The sequence below is a fragment of the Caretta caretta genome, chromosome 13 (assembly GCF_965140235.1).
Source record: "Caretta caretta isolate rCarCar2 chromosome 13, rCarCar1.hap1, whole genome shotgun sequence".
Taxonomy (NCBI): domain Eukaryota; kingdom Metazoa; phylum Chordata; order Testudines; family Cheloniidae; genus Caretta; species Caretta caretta.
In genome coordinates, this window is record NC_134218.1 from 1,491,988 (window position 1) to 1,513,368 (window position 21,381).

The 21,381-nt window shown below is 45.4% G+C and overlaps 1 protein-coding gene across 1 annotated transcript in view; it reads left to right on the top strand.

Moving 5' to 3' along the window:
- Window positions 1-21,381, top strand: part of CTNNBL1 (catenin beta like 1) — a 106,940-nt gene that overhangs the window by 67,933 nt on the left and 17,626 nt on the right. The window contains exons 12-13 of the mRNA XM_048819545.2: window positions 17,185-17,282; window positions 19,174-19,254. Of these exons, the coding sequence (XP_048675502.1) occupies window positions 17,185-17,282; window positions 19,174-19,254 (179 nt within the window). The remainder of the gene's footprint in view (window positions 1-17,184; window positions 17,283-19,173; window positions 19,255-21,381) is intronic.

A 21,381-nucleotide genomic window follows, 5' to 3' on the forward strand; every position in this document is an offset into this window, starting at 1 on the left:
CATTTCCAGCAGTTGACAAGAACGTCTGAGGAACGGTGGGGGGGGGGGGGGGGAGAGAGGAATAAAACATGGGGAAATAGTTTTACTTTGTGTAATGACCCATCCACTCCCAGTCTTTATTCAAACCTAAGTTAATTGTATCCAGTTTGCAAATTAATTCCAATTCAGCAGTCTCTCGCTGGAGTCTGTTTTTGAAGGTTGTTTTTTTTGTTGAAGAATTGCCACTTTTAGGTCTGTAATCGAGTGACCAAAGAGATTGAAGTGTTCTCCGACTGGTTTTTGAATGTTATAATTCTTGACGTCTGATTTGTGTCCATTTATTCTTTTATGTAGAGACTGTCTGGTTTGACCAGTGTACATGGCAGAGGGGCATTGCTGGTACATGATGGCATATATCACATTGGTAGACGTGCAGGTGAACGAGCCTCTGATAGTGTGGCTGATGTGATTAGGCCCTGTGATGGTGTCCCCTGAATAGATATGTGGACAGAGTTGGCAACAGGCTTTGTTGCAAGGATAGGTTCCTGGGTTAGTGTTTCTGTTGTGTGGCGTGTGGTTGCTGGTGAGTATTTGCTTCAGGTTGGGGGGCTTCAGTGATAAGTTACATACCATAGTTAATAGTTCTGCAGTTTCATATTTGATTTCCTTCAGAACTCTTGAGTGAATTCCAGCTGATCCTGTGACTTATTACTGTTTAATTTGTCAATTTGTTCCAAAACCACCTCTACTGACACTTCAGGCTTGGACAGTTCCTGAGATTTGTCACCTAAAAAGAATCACTTGGGGGTGGGGATCTCCCTTACAACCTCTGCAGTGAAGACCAATGCAAAGAATTCATTTAGCTTCTCCACAATGGGCTTGTCTTCCTTGAGTGCTCCTTCAGCCTTTTGATTAGCCAGTGGCCCCACTGGTTGTTTTGCAGGTTTCCTGTTTCTGATGTATTTACAAATTTTTTGCTGTTGTTTTTTTTGTCTTTGTCTAATTGCTCTTCACATTCTTTCAATTTGATTTGGAGAATACCATGACACCTCCAAGACTGTGTTACATTACCTGCCTCTGGCTCAGACCCCACACTGAACTAACTTCACCCATCTCTAGTCAGGGTAGAGTTTTTGCTATGGTTAGAGTAGCAATGCTGAAAAGCAGCCAGGTAGGGGGGAGTCTGTACTTGTTTGTGTTCGAGAGGGAGTCTGGATGGCAGGGAATAAAAGCGACAGATTCAACGAGCAGCTGTTTTCCTCCTGAAAAATGTGCCAGGAGTGAGCTGTAACAGTACATTTGCTTTAGAGCACCAACATTAGAAATTTGATAACATTATATTAATGAAGGCAATGGCTTGGCAAGACAGCTCCTGGAAGGCATGTTTGGGCTGTAATAGCTGCTGTGATGAGCTCTGCATCTTGAATACAACAGGACTGGGAGAGGATAAAACAAAGCAAGAAATGCAGGCCTGGTGTGGCTGCTGCTTTCCTAGCTGCTTGTCTCTGATGTGGGGAGGATGCTTACTTGCAGGCCAACGTAGCAGTGCCAGGGCTAGATATGATTTATATGAAGGCTGGCCAATTCAGGTTCCATTAGCTATTTATGTACGTGGTCCTTGTTTTTCATAGGTGGTGGTGAGGAAGAGATGCTCTTTTACATTGTTACTTGGATTTGCATAATAAAACTGGAGAGAGGGATCTGGTGAGACACTCAGATGATCGATTTGATGCTGTTTTGGAATCTTATTCCCAGGAGGAAATAACAATTCCCTCATTCCCTTTATGGAGGAACCTTAATCACTATGCTAAGCTGTGCGATTTGGAGTAGGGAGACCTGGGTCTGCTGGCCATGCCACTGATTTGATTCGTGCATTTGGGAAAGTCACTTAACCTTCATCTCAGTTTCTTCCTCTTCAGTCTGTAGACAATGCCTGTCTACCTACCTCATGGGTGTATTGTGAGGATTAGCCAGTGTATTGCAAATCCTGCAAAAGGGCTAGGTTATTAATTATTATTTATATTTTAAAGTGAAGCAGAGTTCTATCTTCTGGGGGAAGGGGAGTGGCATGTACTGGGCTCCTTGTTCACATAATTCTAGATCATTATTGGTCAGCGGAAATGAGGGACAGAGAGAGATGAGAGTCCAGAGATGATTTTTATAGAGATTTTTTTTAAAAATCCTATTTCCATAAGTCCAATTTTCTATGTTTTGCATCATTGGGCAGGTGAGTTATTGGGTTTATAGCAATTTAAGTTCATTGAGATGTGTAACAGGGTTCCCCTGGATCCTGTCAGGGCCATTGTCCTGGTGTGTACATGTGCCTGTGCCTTGCCAAATGTTTCGCCAGCAGCAATGCAGCCCAATAGTGGTTCTGTGCTTTGGGGAAATACGGCTTGAGGATAGACACTGTGAGCCACTGATAGAACGGGAATACTGAAATATCTTGTGGTGTCCACGCTGTGATTGGATCCCCGGGGTGCAGCTGGGACCGCGGGACCGCTATGCCCCCTTAACTGTCTCCAGCCTGGGTTGTCTCTCACAATGCCTTGCTAGTGACCAGCAGCAAACCCCTCCAGGCGCTGCGATCACTCGGCACAACCGCATGTGGAGCCCCACAGCCAGCCGGCTTGCATGAATGCTCCCAGAGCCACTCATGCATCACACAGAGAAAGGCACCAGAGCCAAATTCCCCCAGCTCCCAGCACGGTACCCCAGGAATATACCATCTTGTACTGCTCAGGATGGGCAGTGCAAATTTATTAATTGGTTCACCACTTCAGCAATGGAAAGTGGATATACACCAGCCTTTGTCAAACCTGAGCAGATTTACCACATACTTCAGTCAAACTCACTGGTAAAGATAAACAAATTTATTGACTATAAAAGGTAGATTTTAAGTGTTATTAAGTGATAGGCAAAAAGTCAGAGTGGTTACCAAAATAAAATAAAATATAAGCACGCAGTCTAAACTCTCAATCCTATTAGACTGGGCAGCAACTAGATTAAGCAGTTTTTCTCACCCCACTGGATATCGCAGTCCTTAATATACAGGTTTGGCCCAGGTTTAAAGAACAATCTCCTGCGTTGGAGTCTTGTCTTCTTCTCAGTGTCTTGGTTGTTTGCAGCCTAGGTGGGGGCAGGAGAAGGACCTAGTGTGTGTCCACTCTGTCTGTTTTATACCCTCTGTCCATGTGCTTGGGGAGCACAAGTCCAGGCATGTCCGGGGGCATTGTTGAGTTTCTCCAAGCAAGGCTGAGCAATTCCCCTGATGTGGCCTCATGCAGGTGAGTCATTGCATTGTAGCTCCCTTGCTGGACAGTGGCTATTGATGGGTTGTTTGACACCCCGTCCAGGCATTTGCAAACTTAACACCATTAATTTGGGCTTGAATAGGGACTGGGAGTGGCTGGCTCACTACAAAAGCAATTTCCCTCCTTTGGTATTGACACCACCTCATCAATTATTGGGAGTGGACCACATCCACCCTGGCTGAATTGCCCTTGTCAACACTGATTCTCCACTTTTAAGGTAACTCCCTTCTCTTCATGTGCCAGTATATTTATGCCTGTATCTGTAATTTTCACTCCATGCATCTGAAGAACTGGGTTTTTTACCCACAAAAGCTTATGCCTAAATCAATGTTAGCCTTTAAGGTGCCACCAGACTCCTCATTGTTTTTGCCCGGGCGTTGGCTACTTTTCTTGCTGTTGACTCTGAGGAGCTAATATCTGTCTGATTCCCCAATTTACAGCATATTTTAGTGACCACCATACAACACAATTCTCATAACTTCATATGCGTTAATGATACACATATATGGACAGAGAAATGACTTTCAGCAGATCATACCCTTTCCCCTGATACTTTAGAAGGCATGCTTTATATGTGAGATCACGATTATATGAAAATGAGGAATATGGGGGTTACAGTACGCTTCCCCAAGGTATATAATGTCACACACGCACACTAGTCTTAGGGGGAAGTGTGCTCGCTCCTAGTGTCCTGACTGATTCTCACTATGCTCTGTTATCCCCGAGCCATGCCGCCTCATTGTGTGCCCCCTGCTTGTCCAGTTGGGAGTGGACAGTTATGGGGCATGCTCAGGGCACTGCAGTATGTTTTTCTCAGTGGTGTTCTCATAATCTTTGTGCCACTTGGGAGTGGAGTGGCAGCTTTCGGAAGTATTGATTTCTGAGGGCTTTTTGCTTGCTGGCACATGTCAATCATGGAGTTTTTATCAGGGGTGAAAGTTTCTGCTGTGGGAGCTGATCAAACAGGAGAGTAGGAATAGGAGCTGCTCTTCCATTAGAAAAGAGCCAGGAGCTTATGGCAGAGCCCTAGCAGTGTAGTTGACAATAGAATGGAAAGGTGGGTTTGTAGATTTGTGCTAGTAGTAATTTTGTGAGTCCCTGAAGATGTGGGGGTGAAAGCTGCACGTTGTCAGGAACGTTGCAGTCACCACATCCAGTTTGGCGGCAAGCGTTACAGTTGGGTTTTGGCTCAAGCTCTGCTGTGGTTGCAAATGGGGGTAAAATGGAGTAAAAAACAGCTCTTAATTTACTTTTCTCTTGGATGTAGGTTTGTTTTAGACTCCTCCTGTACACAGAGTTCCTGGTTTTTGGAGGAGGGCCCTGAGGACAGATGCAGGATCTGCTTCAACACTTATGAGGCTCAGTGCATGTTTCTCCATGGCATTTCTGAGCTCTGACCTTTTTCCTTCTGTCCAGCATTCCTCTCTTTCCATCCTGATTGTCCTACAACCTCATGCTAACCTCTCTACATGCTCTGGGCCCCCCATCCCGGACAGAACTGCTTTTGTACAAAGAGCTTCTTTGTAGCCTACCATTGTGCCATATCTCTCTGGTCCCTCTTTCCCCGCTACCTCCAGTCCAAGCTTCCTTTTCTCCCTTTCAAGGCCCTGCGTTACTTTGTCCTTCCCTACTTAACCATCCTGGTCACTTATCACATCCATCTGCAAACAGTGACAGTCTAGGTACCTCATTTGTCTACCTCTCCCGCAAGGTCTCTGGGCTTTATTCCAAGCGATCCATGAGGTTTCCTTTCTGAGCTGGTCCAAAAGCCACTGTCCTCTCTTCCGTAAAACCCACTTCCTTTGTGATGTCCTCAAGAAATTAGCAAATTAAAACATTTATTTAAGAGAGAAATGCCTTGCTCTGTTGTGTTGTGCACTGGCTTTTGCAGAGTCCTTTACCATCCAGCCCATCCTTACTACATTTCTAACCCTTCATCTCCATTGCATCTTGTCTCAAGCGGGTTTGGAAACTTCTTGGGGCTGGGATTCTGTTGTATCTGTATTGCAAGGGATCTAGCACACATCTGAGGGTCTAAAATAAACCGCCTGGTGAAACACGTTACACAGAGAATGTGTTTGCTCTCCATTTTGTTTTTCCTGAGCCTGAAATTGTAAAAGGGATTTTTCTGCCTTGCTGTGGAAGCTTAACCAATGAGCAGTGGGAGGAGTAAATGGTATTTAATTTAAAGAACAGGTTAAGCCGTTCGCTAACAAGCACTTGGTTAAACAAGGATTAAAATGTGTGTTTGATGCTTTTCTTGCTGTTTGGAAACCTTGTTACTGAGTGGTTTCTGAATCCACTTCTTTTCTCAGACCCATCTATCATCTGTCCCCTCAGCTTTGTCTCTCTCTCTCTGCCTGGGACAGTAGAAACCCCAGGGTGCAGAGTTCTCCTTGATGTATCTCGGCTCTGTGGCGTGAGATGAGTGGGACTGTCCAAGTGCTGAAGGTCCCAAAAGACAGTGGTAGTGAGTAGGAGCCCAAGCCATCTTCCCTCCCATGGCCACATGCCACCATGAAGCGTAACTTTCTCGCCATTGGACCCTTTCAGTCTGTTGCTCCTTGACTGAGATCAGCACCTGCGTAGGTGTACGTCGCCTTCCCACTTGGCACATCTTCCTGGGCTCTTTTCTGCTCCCTCCCGACCTTCTAGTTAGGCCTGGGTCCTCTTTTCCTTTGTTTTTATTGTGGTGACCACTTGCTCTAGCAGCGCCAATAATGCCCCGGCTCCCGCCTCCCAGGGACTCTGCGGGAACTTTAGTTCTGTGGTTCCTTAAAACGCTCCTTTTCTGTGGTGGCTAGGCCTCTAGTTTGCTGAGACCACTGCCCATCATACTGATTAGTGTCATCACATTGTTCCCTTGTGCTCCCCTGTCTGTCTGTCTCCACCTGTCATCTCTTGTCTTGTGCTAAGATTGTCAGCTCTCTGGAGCAGGGACTGTCTTGGTTCTGTATTTGTACAGCACCTAGCACAGTGGGGTCCTGGTCCATGACTAGCGCTCCTTGGTGGTATGGTAACACAAATAACAATTGTGGCACTGGCATCTCAATGTCCTTGTCCTGATGCTTTGACACCCTGGCATGTTGCCTCAAGGCTTGGTCTCATGGTGCTTCAGAGTTCTCTGATGCAGGCTTTGGAGCACAGAGTTAATGAACATGGCAAGCTTTGCCTATGATGTGTGAAAGACACACAGGCTGAGGACTCTGCATGAATTGTATCTGGATATTTCGCAATGTTCATTGAAGGTTCACTTTACTTTTATGGGTACACTAGTAATATGCTTTTCACTTAGGAGTTCATGTGTAAAATAGTGTTGATCCTCATCTCTAAAAACTCTTCTTTTGGATATGGAATTTTTACTAGAGTATTTATTATTTTGTCAATGCAGCTTGGCTAGTTTTCATTCATTACAGAAAATTTTATAGTCCAAATTAAATTTTATAGGAACAATTTCATATAATGTATTTATCTCTTTAAAAACTAGCATGAAGGTGCCAACTCTGGAGATTGGGATAACTACGTTTTTGTCTCTAATTTTCTATAGTATTGATACCAATAAAAATTATATGGTGCCTAATGGGTGATTTGTATTGTAAGGGGTCTCATTCATAGTTTGGGTTAGGTGTGGTTTTTATACATTATATAACAAGGGATAAAAGGAAAAAAATAGGTCCTACTGATGAGAGACCCCTTGTACTTCAGTCCTGATGGATCACTTAAACTTCAAAGATTGACCTACATTGTGTAATTGACTATATTGGATTTACTCTTGTTCTAATCTTCAGTTTTCTGCCAGAGTAAATTCTGGTATGGGATATGCTTTCCTGATTTATACGGTGGATCTTACAACTGAGGTTTCTGGGACATAATCATATGTAATTTTGACTGTAACACACCTGCAATGTAATCCAACTGATCTTTGGGGGCTATTGCCTCATCCAGCAGGCCTACCATTAATGTTGTGTTTTGGCGAAGGCCTGTGGTTGCTTTAAAACTTACTCCTATGAACCATATTACATGTGTGTGTGTCTTGGTACCAGAATAGTGTTGAGTTTAGGCTTTTCTGAGGCAAAACTTTTAGTCTTCATGCAATGAATTTTTAAGTATTTTGTTATCTTTTTGATTATTTTGTTACATGTTGTTGTTATTTTGATATTTTGTTAATATGTTGTGTGGTGATGTTACATTATCAAGAGTCTTGCTGTTTGCATTGTCTTTGATATTTTTGCATACAAACAAAACTGCCTTTAATGAAAACAAATTTCTTCTGTCTTGCTAAAACTGAAGACAATTGTATATGTAGTCATCTTCAGTCTGTGAAGGAGAGATGCTGACTATATTTGATCATAGCGAACACTTAGAATTTTATTATTGCAAGCAAGCCACTGCAATCCTGTCTATTTCTGTATTAATGTGATCTGATTTTTGTATCCAGATCCAGATGAGTATCTGAGGTATGAAGGGAGATGGAACGCATCTGGAAGTGGAGAATTTTTTATTTGAGGTGTCCTCTCTACTCGCTGTAGTGCCACAAAAAATAGAAATATATTGGTTTGGTGCTTGTCAGCTTCTTAAACACACTGCTTGTTATCTAAAAAGCAATGTTTTTGAGAGTTTCCCCTATAGTAGATAAGGTCTTGATGTTCTTGGACCTAGTTAACCAAGCCCTTCTAGATATTGTCTGAGATTACTGAGGACACAAGGAAGGGAAAGGGAGGAGAAATGGGCTCTATAGGAAAAGAAGTTTAATTCCACTAGACACTTCGGGTTTGTTCTTTAGGATTAGCTATTTGCCATAATCCTCTTGATTAAGGATTATGATTCCTGTAGACATGTAATCCAGATGAGCATCCCGGTAGATAACTGAATACCATGCATGATTCACAACACAGTGTGGGTTGGTAATGGCCTTTCTCAGGCTGTTAATCTATTCAGCTAAATGCAAGTAATACGTGTAAGTATGACATTCCCTACAGCTAGCATCTGTAGACAGGGTTGAGGGGAATTGATTGATCAGAAGCAAACTGAATTTCAGATTAGGGTTTGATTGTTTTGTTAGAAAGATGGCTATGAATCATAAACCAAGGAGAGGAAGATGCTAAAGTGAGACTTAAATTGTGAAGGAAGGTCAGGAATTCTGTTCCAGATGGTGGGTCGTGACAGGAGGACTGACTGCCCCACCACTGTGTACAGACCGAGAGGAAGATGCAGTGACGTCTGATACCTGAAGAGTATAAGGGAGCTGAGGAATAAAATGGAATGTGGCAGAGTTTGGTAATTCTGTGAAGAAGGTTGACGACGGACTGGATTTTGAAATGTGGGTATGTGAGTGCAGAACATTAACATTTAAAAAAAAAAAGCAACACTCCTACATTTCAGAAAGCTGAATAAAGTAGCGTATTCATCTGGCAAAAAAGCCAGGAGTCTGATGGGACACCTTAGCATGCCCTAGGGATGGATGAGAGGCCTGTATGCTGATCTTCAAACTGTGCTATTGGGCTGTTGCTTTTGGAGCAATCTACTGGTTTAAAATTCCTGAACGCACTCAGTGGGTTAAAGTGGAGGAAACATAAATTCAGGTATGAGAGGCAAGGGCTTCCTCTCTGTGGATCATCAGGTCGCCTGTAGGGAAGCAAATCTTTTGACCCACTTGTTGGCTAGTGTGCCCAACCTGAGAGAGAACAATCTCTTCCTTGCACGCCAAGAGATTGTAATGAGCTAGGAGGAAGTTCATACCAAGTCATCCAAATTCAACTGCCTTCACTTTCCCCAAATGTCAGTTTTATTTAAGAATAATTTATTTTCTAACTTTGGAAGAAGTTCACCTGCTTTCCTATTTACCAAGTATCTGCAGTTTGGGCATTTTGCCAGTCTGCCCCATAATAAAAAGAAGTGAATTAGAGTGACGCAGCTTTTCAGTTTTCCTTAAGAGGAATAGCTCTTTTACTAAAAATGCTCTCTTGATCCATGGTAACATGCCCTGAAATGTAGCAACACCCTTTAAAATGAGTATCTGCTATGTGACTAAATTCCCAGGGCATGGAAAGGGTAAAATAACAAATAGAAAACTGACTTGATAAGGATTACCGGTAGTTCTTCTAACTGAACATCATCTGTGAGATAGCAGAAAATATTTTTCACATGGTGGTCTGCCAAAGCAAATGCCTACTAAAGAAATCAATCTGTTTAAACCAATTTATTGCACCAATTTATTATTTTACCACCAACTTTTCAGAATACAACAGGATCCTCTTATGTGAATGAGTCTTAGTTTTAATGTTTTAAATTAGGGTTTTAAAATAAAACTTCGTTTAAGGTTCTTGTAATAAAGAGATTGTTCTGGAAAATAACATTGCTAAGTGTGTGACGGGAACTTTGCCTAGTGTGGTGATCTAATCCTGTCTTGCTACAGGCTCTCATGTGCCCTGGACAGCTGGCTCTCTGGGCCTCACTTCACCCATCAGTAAAATCACAGTGATGCCCTCCTCCACCCTGGGATTCCAAGGGGTAATTCATCTTTGTACCGTTTTCAGAATCGTGGCTGGAGGGCTCTATAAAAGTGCAAAGTATTAACATAAATGAATAAATGTTAAGACTAGACGGGACCATTATTGTCATGTAGTCCTACTCCTTGTGACTGCGTAACATATACCCTAGAATTCCACCCAGTGATTCTTGCACTGAGTCCAATAACCGGTGACTGAATAGAGCATATCCTGTAGATCTTTCTAATTTTGATTTTAAACTATTTAAAACTCTCTTAAACCTGTTCCACTGGTTCATCAGAATTAGTGCCAAGAGGGCTCTTGCCCCTTCCTTTCTTCTCGCCCTTCCACCAAGTGGGTGCTGTCAATGCTTTGATACCCCCAAAACGTACAGCTCTCTGTCTTTGGTATGATGCTGGTTTAATCTGCATCAGCATTCCACTGGATTGTGTCTGTGCACGGCTGTCTGTCAGCTCCCTGCCCTGCTAGCCAGATGTCCATTCTAATGAAATTTTAAAAGGGGGGGAAATAATAATAAAGGCAGAGAGTGTAATGTTATGGCTTGGTTTGACAGGACCTCCTGCTGCTGCAGATGCCAGTGCCAGCCGTGGACTAGATTAATCTGTATTCCAACACACCACTTCCAAAGCCAAGATCGATCTAATTAGGTATTTTAAGAACTGCTTGCATCCTAAATCTTCCATGTCCATCTGTCTAGGGAGGAGTAGGGAGGTCTGTGAGGTTCTAAAGTGATATTGGACCGAAAAGAATCTCTGGTGCAGTGGGGAACCGTGTTCCATATGTGACCTACCTGGAACAAAGGAAGACTAATGGGCCTTGTGTGTTGCTCAGAAACAAAGGCAAGTCAGAGCATTGGTTAGAACTTTGACTGTTTAATCACATCTTGCCCAGTACACTGGAGAAGTCAACGTTATCTGCTAGGATAGCTGAGAGTCCAAAGCAGAAGCTTTTGGTGACCAGCTCTGCCTTGCATTCATGCATGTCTTTGCAGACTCTTGGGAATCGGTTGCATCCACGCTAGGAAAAAAGGTGGGTAGTTTTGATGTGTTAGCAGGTCAAAGGAAACAGTAGAAGTGAGCCTGCTATTTACCTCAACCTTCTAACAGGCCTTATCTTCATTCTGATTTTACCTCCTGTTGTTTATTGTGGGTTGGCTAGTAATGGTAAGAGCACACCTTTTTTCCCTGGTGCAGACAAGGCTTTTGTGGGTCTGGGTTTGACACTTTTTCAAAAGAGAAGCATCTAGGCCTGTCTTGCAAGGTGATTGTTCTGGGTGTGGCATCAGGGTAGGTAGCAGCTTTGGCCTCTAACCTTCTTGTTTCCCTCCCCTGGACCAACATTTTCCATTCAGACTTTGCAAAGCTTCCAGATAACAGGACCATTATACATGGAGTTGATTGAGCTGCCTTAGGTGTAGTCTGAGGTCCATATGTGACCAAGGGAGTGATGAAGTATGGCCTGGTAGATGTAGGATGCGGACAAAGCTGATCAGCTGCAGGGTCCTCTATTGATGGACTCAAAGCAGCAGCAGTTTCTAATCATCTCTTAAGGAAGAACCAAGTGTGAGAACATTCTCTCACACACAGACACATGTCAATGGGTGTGACGTATAGTGCTGCAGGTTCCTGGAAAGCTGTGAATGTACCCTGTGGTGCCCAGAAATGTAGATGTGCTTGGCTAGTACTGCTCGTTGTTCCTGCAGGCATCTTGATTTAATTAAGTAATGGATTCAGCCAAGCTTCATGTCAAGTTCGGGTTAAAATAAGCCAGGAACGGTCTGTGGCAATTCAATTAGCTGTGTTCTGGTGCTGCCCATAGGTACTGGTATTAACTGGGCAGTAGGGCGCAATAGAACATTTTCATCGGAAATAGGCCAAGCAAGTGAAGACTCCTCCTTTTGGCTTAGAAACATTTTCGACTTGGAGAATAATTGTACCATCATTTGGGAAGAGAGATTAAATAGAGAAGGCCAGATCCTGCCAGTGCTGGCATAGTGTTCACTACTAAAAATAGGCCCATTAATGTCAATGAGACTGCTCCCAGTAGTAAGCACTACACCCACTAGTAAGTGTTTGTATGGTTGGGCTCATAGTTTTTGTTCATGCATTGTATCGTAAAATAGGACTTCACATCCATGTGTCTGTAGAGTAAGCTATAGAAAGTGGACAGGATAGGTGGTGTAGCCAAAGAATAAACACTGAAGCATTCTTAAGATGACTCAGTGTCCTTGTGGTTCTCCATAAATTCAGTGACTGAAAAGGTCTGATGGGTCGTCAGACATAACCAACTGAATGTGAGTGTGCAGGGAGGTGCTGTGGCTAAAATGTAGATTTTTAAGTGGAGGAATATTGAGGAGGAAAAGGGGGGTGACATTCAGTTGCATATGACGTTGGTTACATGACTGTTGGAATACGGTGTCCCTACTGTAAAAAAAAGGAAATCTCAGAGAAGAACTGCAAGAATTGATGGGAAGTCTGGAAAACCTCCCTTATGACTTGAAGAGATCAGCTTATTTAGGTTATCGGCAAGAAGGGTAACAGATGACCTGGTCCTTGTGTCTAAGTACCCTACATTAGAGAGGGCTGATAACAGAGGGCTCTTAAATCTAGCAGACAAAAGCAACAAGATCCAGCTACTGGAAGTTGAAGGTAGAAACATTCAAACTGGAAATCACATTTTTAACAGTGAGGGGAACTAACCATTGACCAGCTATGAAGGGATGTGGTGGAGTCTGTCATTTACAGTCTTTAAATCCAGACTGGATGTGTCTCTAAAAGAAGTACTCTAGCTCATCCAGAAATAATGGGCCTGATGCAGAAATCACTGGGTGAAGTCCTATGGCCTGGGCTATGGAGGAGGTTGGACAAAGGATCATACTAGTCCCTTCTGGCCTATCCATCTGTGAAGCTAGGTAGACAGACCCTAGGGTGTATCAGTGACAAATCCAACTGGTCTGTATTCCTGAAGAAATTGGCTCGGTGTTCAATTACTGACTACAGATCTTAAAGAGGGAGGTGATGCACAGGAGAGAGTGAGACTGGTACATGGGAGCAGGAGTGGAGGGCGAGGGGTCCTCATATTAGAAAAGATCAGGCAGCTCCAGTACAACAGGGAGTGGAGCAGCTTCTTACTGCACTGGCAGCCCCACTCATAACCTCCCCTCTCAAACACACCGCAGGTGAACTCTGGCACCCTGGGAACGCTGGCTTTCTTCCAAGCCAGCAGAACAAGCTGCTAGGACATTGACAACTTTTTTGACGTCGTCGTCCTCCTCATTTTAAGGACATATGGGCTTAATGGCATTTGGGGATTTTTGTAATCCTTTTTTTACATGAACAACTCATTTGATACAGTGTGTGTGGTGTAGTTGCCTCCTGCTGTCCTGAAGGCCCCTCTGCAGTGAGCCTGCATTCACACAGGCTGCACTGATTTATCCATGGCCATCCTTCACCTCCATTTTATCCTGTCGAAATGACAGAGCAGCTGAACGGTGCCGGCCACCAGATAAACCTGTTATCTCCTCTGCTCTTCCTGCCAGCAGCTCTCCACATCTCCTTGGTGCGTGAAAAACTGACACCACCTCCGGCAGAAATCTGTTCCTGAGGAAGCTACATTTATTAGTAGCAAATGAAACTGTGTGTATCTAGTGTTTTGTGATTGTTTTGTTGCCTTATGTGGCACGCAGATAACCTGTGGTACAAAGGGGCAGGCCCCAGATTGGGGCATGGCACACTGATTGCTTAGGTGACTGCAGCCTTTTAATGAAAAGATGAGCTGTCAGTTTATTTAAAAGTGCCATGCAAACAGATAATTGTCGTTTGTTCTTTGTACACCAGCGCAATTGAGTGAGGCTTCTCTTGGCTGCAGGCTAGGCAGAATTGTGGAAATGCATGTTAATCTGGTTTGATGGCAATGAGAAGACGATCCCTCTTCTCTGTATATTGCATTTTCTTCTGTGAAAATAACAAACCTTGACACCCCTCTCCCGTCAGTGAGGCAACGGAGGAGATTTTTTACTGCCACTATTTCTCATCAATCTTAATCAGCAGGATTAAAGCAAAGACATCATTGAGAAGTTCTAGTTTAGAATACATTGAAATGTGTGAAACCTGAAGTCTGTACTTAATGCATACTGGAAGGCAGGAAGCGATAACAAATGATTCAGTGAGGGAGAGCAGGTGAAGGCTGTCATTTGCTCTGTGGCTTTGTGCTTGGTTTCATCTGCCCTTATTTAAATGTTGCCCTTTGGTGCACTGCCCCATATTTGACATTGGCACAAACTCTGCAAATGATTTGCACCCTCTGCAATGACCATGCCTTTAGCAGGGTGATGCAGGGCAAGTAAGTCGATGCAGGGTGTACCCCACTATTATTGTTTTCACAGCCTCCCATGAATCTCTGTCTCCTCTTCCACCCACCTTTATGCCCCAAAATATATGTGAATCCAGGCTCTGTCAGCACAGCAGTCTGCCATTGTCAATGTGTTAATGGGCGAAATGAAGGATGGGCAAGACAGAGGAGCCGAGGAAAGTGTTACAATTGAACTTGGCTAGAAAGGAATGGAGATGTTTCATTCACATTTAGTTTGGAATACATTTAAAAACACAGGTTCTATCACAGAATTGTAGGACTGGAAGGGACCTCTAGAGATAATAGAATCATAGAATATCAGGGTTGGAAGGGACCTCAGGAGGTGATCTAGTCCAACCCCCTGCTCAAAGCAGGACCAATCCCCAACTAAATCATCCCAGCCAGGGCTTTGTCAAGCCTGACCTTAAAAACTTCTAAGGAAGGAGATTCCACCACCTGCCTAGGTAACGCATTCCAGTGCTTCACCACCCTCCTAGTGAAAAAGTTTTTCCTAATATCCAACCTAAACCTCCCCCACTGCAACTTGAGACCATTACTCCTCGTTCTGTCATCTGCCACCACTGAGAACAGTCTAGATCCATTCTCTTTGGAACCCCCTTTCAGGTAATTGAAAGCAGCTATCAAATCCCCCCTCATTCTTCTTTTCCGCAGACTAAACAATCCCAGTTCCCTCAGCCTCTCCTCATAAGTCAGGTGTTCCAGTCGCCTAATCATTTTTGTTGCCCTCCGCTGGACTCTTTCCAATTTTTCCACATCCTTCTTGTAGTGTGGGGCCCAAAACTGGACACAGTACTCCAGATGAGGCCTCACCAATGTCGAATAGAGGGGAACAATCACGTCCTTCGATCTGCTGGCAATGCCCGTACTTATACAGCCCAAAATGCCATTGGCCTTCTTGGCAACAAGGGCACACTGCTGACTCATATCCAGCTTCTCGTCCACTGTAACCCTTCGGTCTTTTTCTTCAGAACTGCTGCCTAGCCATTTGATCCCTAGTCTGTAGCGGTGCATGGGATTCTTCCATCCTAAGTGCAGGACTCTGCATTTGTCCTTGTTGAATCTCATCAGATTTCTTTTGGCCCAATCCTCTAATTTGTCTAGGGCCCTCTGTATCCCATCCCTACCCTCCAGCGTATCTACCTCTCCTCCCAGTTTAGTGTCACCTGCAAACTTGCTGAGGGTGCAGTCCACACCATCCTCCAGATCATTTATGAAGACATTGAACAAAACCGGCCCCAGGACCGACCCCTGGGGCACTCCACTTGATACTGGCTGCCAACTAGACATGGAGCCATTGATCACTAGCCGTTGAGCCTGACAATCTAGACAGCTTTCTCTCCACCTTATAGTCCATTCATCCAGCCCATACTTCTTTAACTGACTGGCAAGAATACTGTGGGAGACGGTGTCAAAAGCTTTGCTAAAGTCAAGGAACAACACGTCCACTGCTTTCCCCTCATCCACAGAGCCAGTTATCTCGTCAGATCATCTAGTCCAGCCCTCTGCACATATGCAAGCACAACCTGTCTTTCAGGCAGGTACATACTGAGTAGTTAAATACCCACAGGAAGTAAACTGTAGGCACAAAGAGGGAAGCCCAATTAAGGTCAGGCTGAAAACCAGGCTCTGTGTGAGACCAGATTCTGCCTCAAGCAAGGTTGGGTCTGCGTATGTGTGTTCCTTCTAAGGGAACCAGGGCCAGCAGGGAGTCTTTCTTTTCTACTTAATTTAGCTCCTGGGAAGCCTTGAAGACCAGCATTAGGGAGCCACAACACAGCCTAGAAGCAAAGAGGCCTAGAACAGAGCTTTCCCTTCCTGTGAGATGCTGAGTGACCTGAATTCCCATGGAAGGTGCCCAGTGCTTTGCAGAATCAGGCCCTGGGAGTGAGACTGCTGCCATGTCTTGTTAGCAAGGATCTGGAGAGGAGATTCTTTTGTAACATTTGACAGGAAAGAGCTTCTGAAGGAAATTTTGTAAAGAATGAAAGAAATTATGTGATAATTGCCATACTCTCCCCCATCACTGAAAACCCTATTCTTCCTGTGGCTTTGGAGAATAGCATCTTTCAGACATCTGCATGGCTATTCATAAAGAGAACACCTTGAAGCTGTGACCTGCCACACACAAGAAAAGAATCAGTACAAATTTGAGGCACTTAGTTCAGTTGCCCTTCAGACTCTGAAATTTAGTGGGGTTGAACATGAACTTGGGTTGCCTCTTGTGTTCTTGCCCAGTTAATATTTTATTCTGTTCCAGGGTTGGGCTGTGAAAATTTTGACCCCTAAGTAGAATCTAGAAGGCTGTAGAGCTGATTTATTTGTTCATTATTTCCTTGTGTGTTGTGCTGAATTTGTATTCTATACACAGGATTTTCTGTAAATAAGAGGTTTGTTTGAAGGTTTTGCTCTAGCTAATGCCAATTAAATCTCTGCAGGAGCTGTATTCTGGCGTGCTTCTCTTCTGAGCTATGCTGTTCTAACAACTGCTCCCTGCTTGGTAACGTAAGGGTCACTCAGCTGACAGTGCCAGCTTCTGAATGGAGCCTGGTTTGGGTCCAGTATGGCCGTTAGCCGTGAAAGAAGCAGCAAAGCCGTCCCCTTAGCTAGGATAGGAAGTGCCAAAAGGAGAGTGAAAACCACTGAGAGATACCTCACCCAGGAGAGTTAAACTGAACTGGGTTTGGACTTTATTTTATAACATCCCTTTTTTTCAGAGCTGCAATTAACAAACAGCAAGAAGATTCCAAAATAGGGTCAAAGTAACACAAAAATTTGATAAAAGCCTAGAGGCCTTTCCAGCTTTCAGCTAGCTGGGAGAAGAGACGAGACACCTAGGGACGCTTTCTTGCAACAGCTTCCCCGTCTTTTATAACCACATCCCAGATCACCCATGTGATGGACAGGAAACCCCTGCAGCTGGAACTGAAGGTGTGCCTCTTTTACACCTTGTCCCAGAGAGGAAATGACTTGATATTCCTGACCTGTGTGCAACTCTCTCTCTTCACCACCAGAGCATGTCTGTTCCATCCTGGCCTCCCTGCTGCGGAATCTGAGAGGGCAGCAGAGAACGCGGCTGCTGAATAAATTCACGGAGAATGACAGTGAGAAGGTTAGTGCTCTGGATGTCCAACGGTGCTCCCGCTGTTGGAGCACAGGGCAGGGGAAGATGGTTAGAACTGGCATGGTGCCAGCGTTTCAGTGGCCTTGGGCCAGCCTGAAAAATGGGTCTAAGTTGCTGTATCTCCTGGGGGTGGGGGAAAAAAAACCCTACCAGTAGCAGAGTTACTTGTGCTAGCGGGTGGTCAGTACATAGGATAGTGCTCTCAGGTTCTGCATTTGTATCCCTCCCCCCTTCCATAGAGTGCTTCATCCTTCTTAGCAGGAGTGGCATTTGGTCATGGAATTGTCCCCGAAGTACCACCAGCTGATAGGTAGCCAGGGTAGCCATCTGCAAAGAAGCAGCTTTTGCAAACCAGTTCTTCCAATGGGAATTGTAAATTCAGTCAGAATTTACGGCCAGAAGGGAACATCAGGTCATCTGGTCTGACTTCCTGCACTCCACAGCCACTAAAACTCACCCAGTTCCCCTATATTGATCCCAGTAACCTGGATTAGACTAAAGCATGCCAGGCCTCAGGAGACTAAACTGATGTGTGCCCCAGGGGGAGAATAGGAAGGTGCACGAATGCCCAAGGCCCAGCAAGATATACCCAGCTGATCCCAGCCAGTGACCCACACCCAACACAACCACGGTCCTTGTCAGTCTAATCTGGGGGAAGATTCCTTCTGACTCTGAAAATGGCGATTGGTCTGAGTCTGAGCATGTGAGCAAGAGCCACCCACCAAGCAAATCTAGGAATTCCCAGTACTGCCTCAGCGCACAGCCCACCACACCCTTACAGATTATCTTGGTCCCTCTGTGCAGAACACAGCCATAAATCCTCAACATGCTGTTAACATGCTGTCCCCGTAACTGATTCTCGCAACTCCAGAAAGTCTCTCATATTGAAAGGCCTTGTCTAATTGCTTAATCCAGTACAACGGAGAGAGGGCAGCCTTAGCGTCTAATGTGTAACAGCGGTCTGAGTGGTCGCAGCCTGGCTGGACAGACAGCCACACATGGGTGGTGGGTGGACACCCTCCCTTTCGGGAGGCTAGCTCCCAGCCTTCCGCTTGAGGCCCTCCACCCCCACCCTCCTGCGGCCAGAGAAGCCCCGGGCTGCCCAGAACCCCAAGCCCTCCCACTCCCCTCCACCGTCAGAGGAGCCCTGGTCCAGCCCCAGCCGTGCTGGCCCAAACAGCTCCAGCCACACCAGCCAGCACACCTGAGCCCCGGGCTGGCCTGAGCCACCCGGAGAATGAGAAAGGCGGCATGCCTCCCTTCCTGAGACCTCCCAGCTGTCCAGCGGAAGAACGCTGAGCTTTTTATATGCGCCATGCAGGTTCCAGGGTGGCTGAGCAGCCGATATCTGCTACTCAGCTTCCCAGGGTTCATCAGTAATCTCTCTCGAGTCCAGGGAGATTACTGATGGACTTGGGAAGCTGAATAGCAGATACCGTCTCCTCAGCTGCCCTGGAACCTCCATATCTCATAATTATAAGTAAAAACCCACAACCTGGCACTCCGCAGCTTAGCCTTCCCTGGGCCTATTATACCTGCCGTCTATGCAGCTGAATTTAGGGAGCTGGGAAAATTGGAGGACGACAGATCAGAAGAGTGGGCTGAGCTCATGGCCTGGTTGCCCACCTTCTAGTGGGAGCTGATTGGATCACGTTGTGATAAGGTGTAGAGATCACTGGCATTTCAATCCAAAGCACTCACCTGTCCAGCATTGGCCCCTTCCCGTTCTCACTCATTCCCGTGTCTCTCCTGGGAGTGGCAGAGCTGCAAGCTGCTTTGGGAGATTTCTGGGAGGATGAACAATGAAGTAGGAAGGGCTGAATACTGAGTGGAGTGGGCCTTTCTCTCACTTAGGTCTGTGTCTCTCCTGTCTTCACAGGTTGATAGGCTGATGGAACTGCATTTTAAATATTTGGATGCAATGCAGGTGGCTGACAAGAAGATAGAAGGAGAAAAGCATGTATGTATCTCTTCCTTGTGCTGCTAGCCCATGTCTCTAACTTCTCCTCTTCCTCCCACTCTGAGCCCTCAGCCGTGAAGGTATTTTTTTAATGTCCTGCACATGGCACGTTTTTGTCTTGGCTGCCTTCTACCCACCCTTGCAAACAGTTGAATGCCTGCTTGCCTGCAGAGGAGTTTCTTCTGGTGGGGCGGGTATCCTTTGGGACAAGGTTATACACAGGGGTTGACTGGCACGCTGCTGTTGGGCAAGGAAGACCTGAATCTCTGTGTAAGCAGCAGATGTTCCTGTCTATAGATGCTCAGCAGCCAAATTGGTGAATTCCAGCCAGACCACAGTGAATCCCCGAGCTCTGGCAACACAATTCACCACTCAAAGGACAGGCACCTGTGCTTGTGCCTCGTGGGCTACTTTGTGTCACTCACACAGACTCTAGCTGTGTAATTCCAAGGGCTTGTACTGTGCAGGTAATGAAAGAGAGCTCAGCGCGTTTTGCCTGCTGGGAGAAGGCATGTTGTTTCTGGGACTAACATAGCAACGAATTCCTGGCTCAGCCAAGCCAATGCTGTGCACTGAGCCTTCGTTTCTGTGCTGAGACTTATGCTTTGAGACCGCTCTCACCATGATTTCCTCTGCCTCCTCTCCACAGCGTGCTGTGTTTGGGAGGAGGTCTTCATTTACCAAAAGCTCTGCCCTGGAGTCACTTTCTTTTGTTTCTACCATATTTTTAAAAGTTCCATATCTGCTTTAGATTAACCCTGTCTCTAAAATGTGCCCGGCCTCCCTTCCTCCCTGTTCCCCTGTAACTTCTAACTGTCTGCCTGTCACCACACCGTTCAAATGACAGCCATCTTTCCCTGCTCAACTAGGGGTCCACCATTGCTTTTCATTTGCTTCCAGCTCTGTAACACAGCATTTCTCTGTCCTGCCTCATTAGCCTTCTCCAGACAGGCATCCTCATGGTGCTCACACAGCTACTGCTAGCAACGCCCCAGCACGAGTACTTTGAGTGGGGGGGGCAGCGGTATTTTTGTCCGAGAAACAAGGTTAGAACCATATTGTAAAATCATGCTACAGCCTGCTGGGCTGGATTGGCTACTCTGCAGCACAGCTGTCTCGCAGAGTTCTCTGCTGAAAATTCTTGTCCTCACTGGCGAGAGAAGCTGTGATAGCAGGACCTGGTAGCAAGCGCTGCATTTCAACACAAGTGTAACTAGCTTGGCTGTGCTTCCACCATGCGCAGGGTCTAGGTGTAAAGGATTTTGAATTAACATATTTGGATTTATTTATTTATTTATGTGTGCGTAAATATGTGTGTACACACACATTCACTGTACAGTGATTCCTGGGTCTAGGACTGCAGTAGCTATGATTCTCTTTGCATTCACTTTTACTAGTCTGAAACATTAATGGGGCTGGCAGATGTGGGGAGTAAGTGAAATGCAGTGTGACAATGACATGGTAATATTCAAGGCCTCCATCCCGCCTCTTTAGAGTCTTGATCAGCTGCGAGGGAGCCTCTATCCAGATTAGATGGGGCTGTAGCCAAAGACTGGTGTTTGCTCCAAATACCTACAGTGGATCGTTCTGAATGACATGAGCTTTGGTATCATGTAGTATTTTCTTGGAATTGAAGCTGAAACAGACTTTTCTGAAAGAGAGGACGAGCTGTTGGAGTCAGGAAGCAGCTTGCAGAGCTGTTAGTGAGTTTGGCCCGCTTCCCACAAGATTATCGGTATCAGCACTGAAGAGGGTGTGAAATTGATTAGCACTGACGGAGAGTAATCACGGCTGTGGCTCTCCCCAGCACATGAGCTGGCTCTGCATGACACAGGCTGCAAACCCCCCACCAGCCTCTGACAAACATCTGTCTCCTCAATGCTGAGGCCAGTTCACTGGGCAGTGGCAAACATTCTGAGGGCATTCGAGCTCAGCAGCTTCATGGCTGCTCAGAAAGGCACAGGGGTGAGTGATTAATTGAATCACATCCGCTGCCAGCATTCAAGCTCCATATGGACAGCTGCAGCTTCACAAATGAACAGAGGCCTGCAGCAAAACAGTGTTTTCCCTTCCTTCCCCGCCCTTCCCATTGCTCCTGTTCAAAAGCAGCAAGAAATGATTGATTCT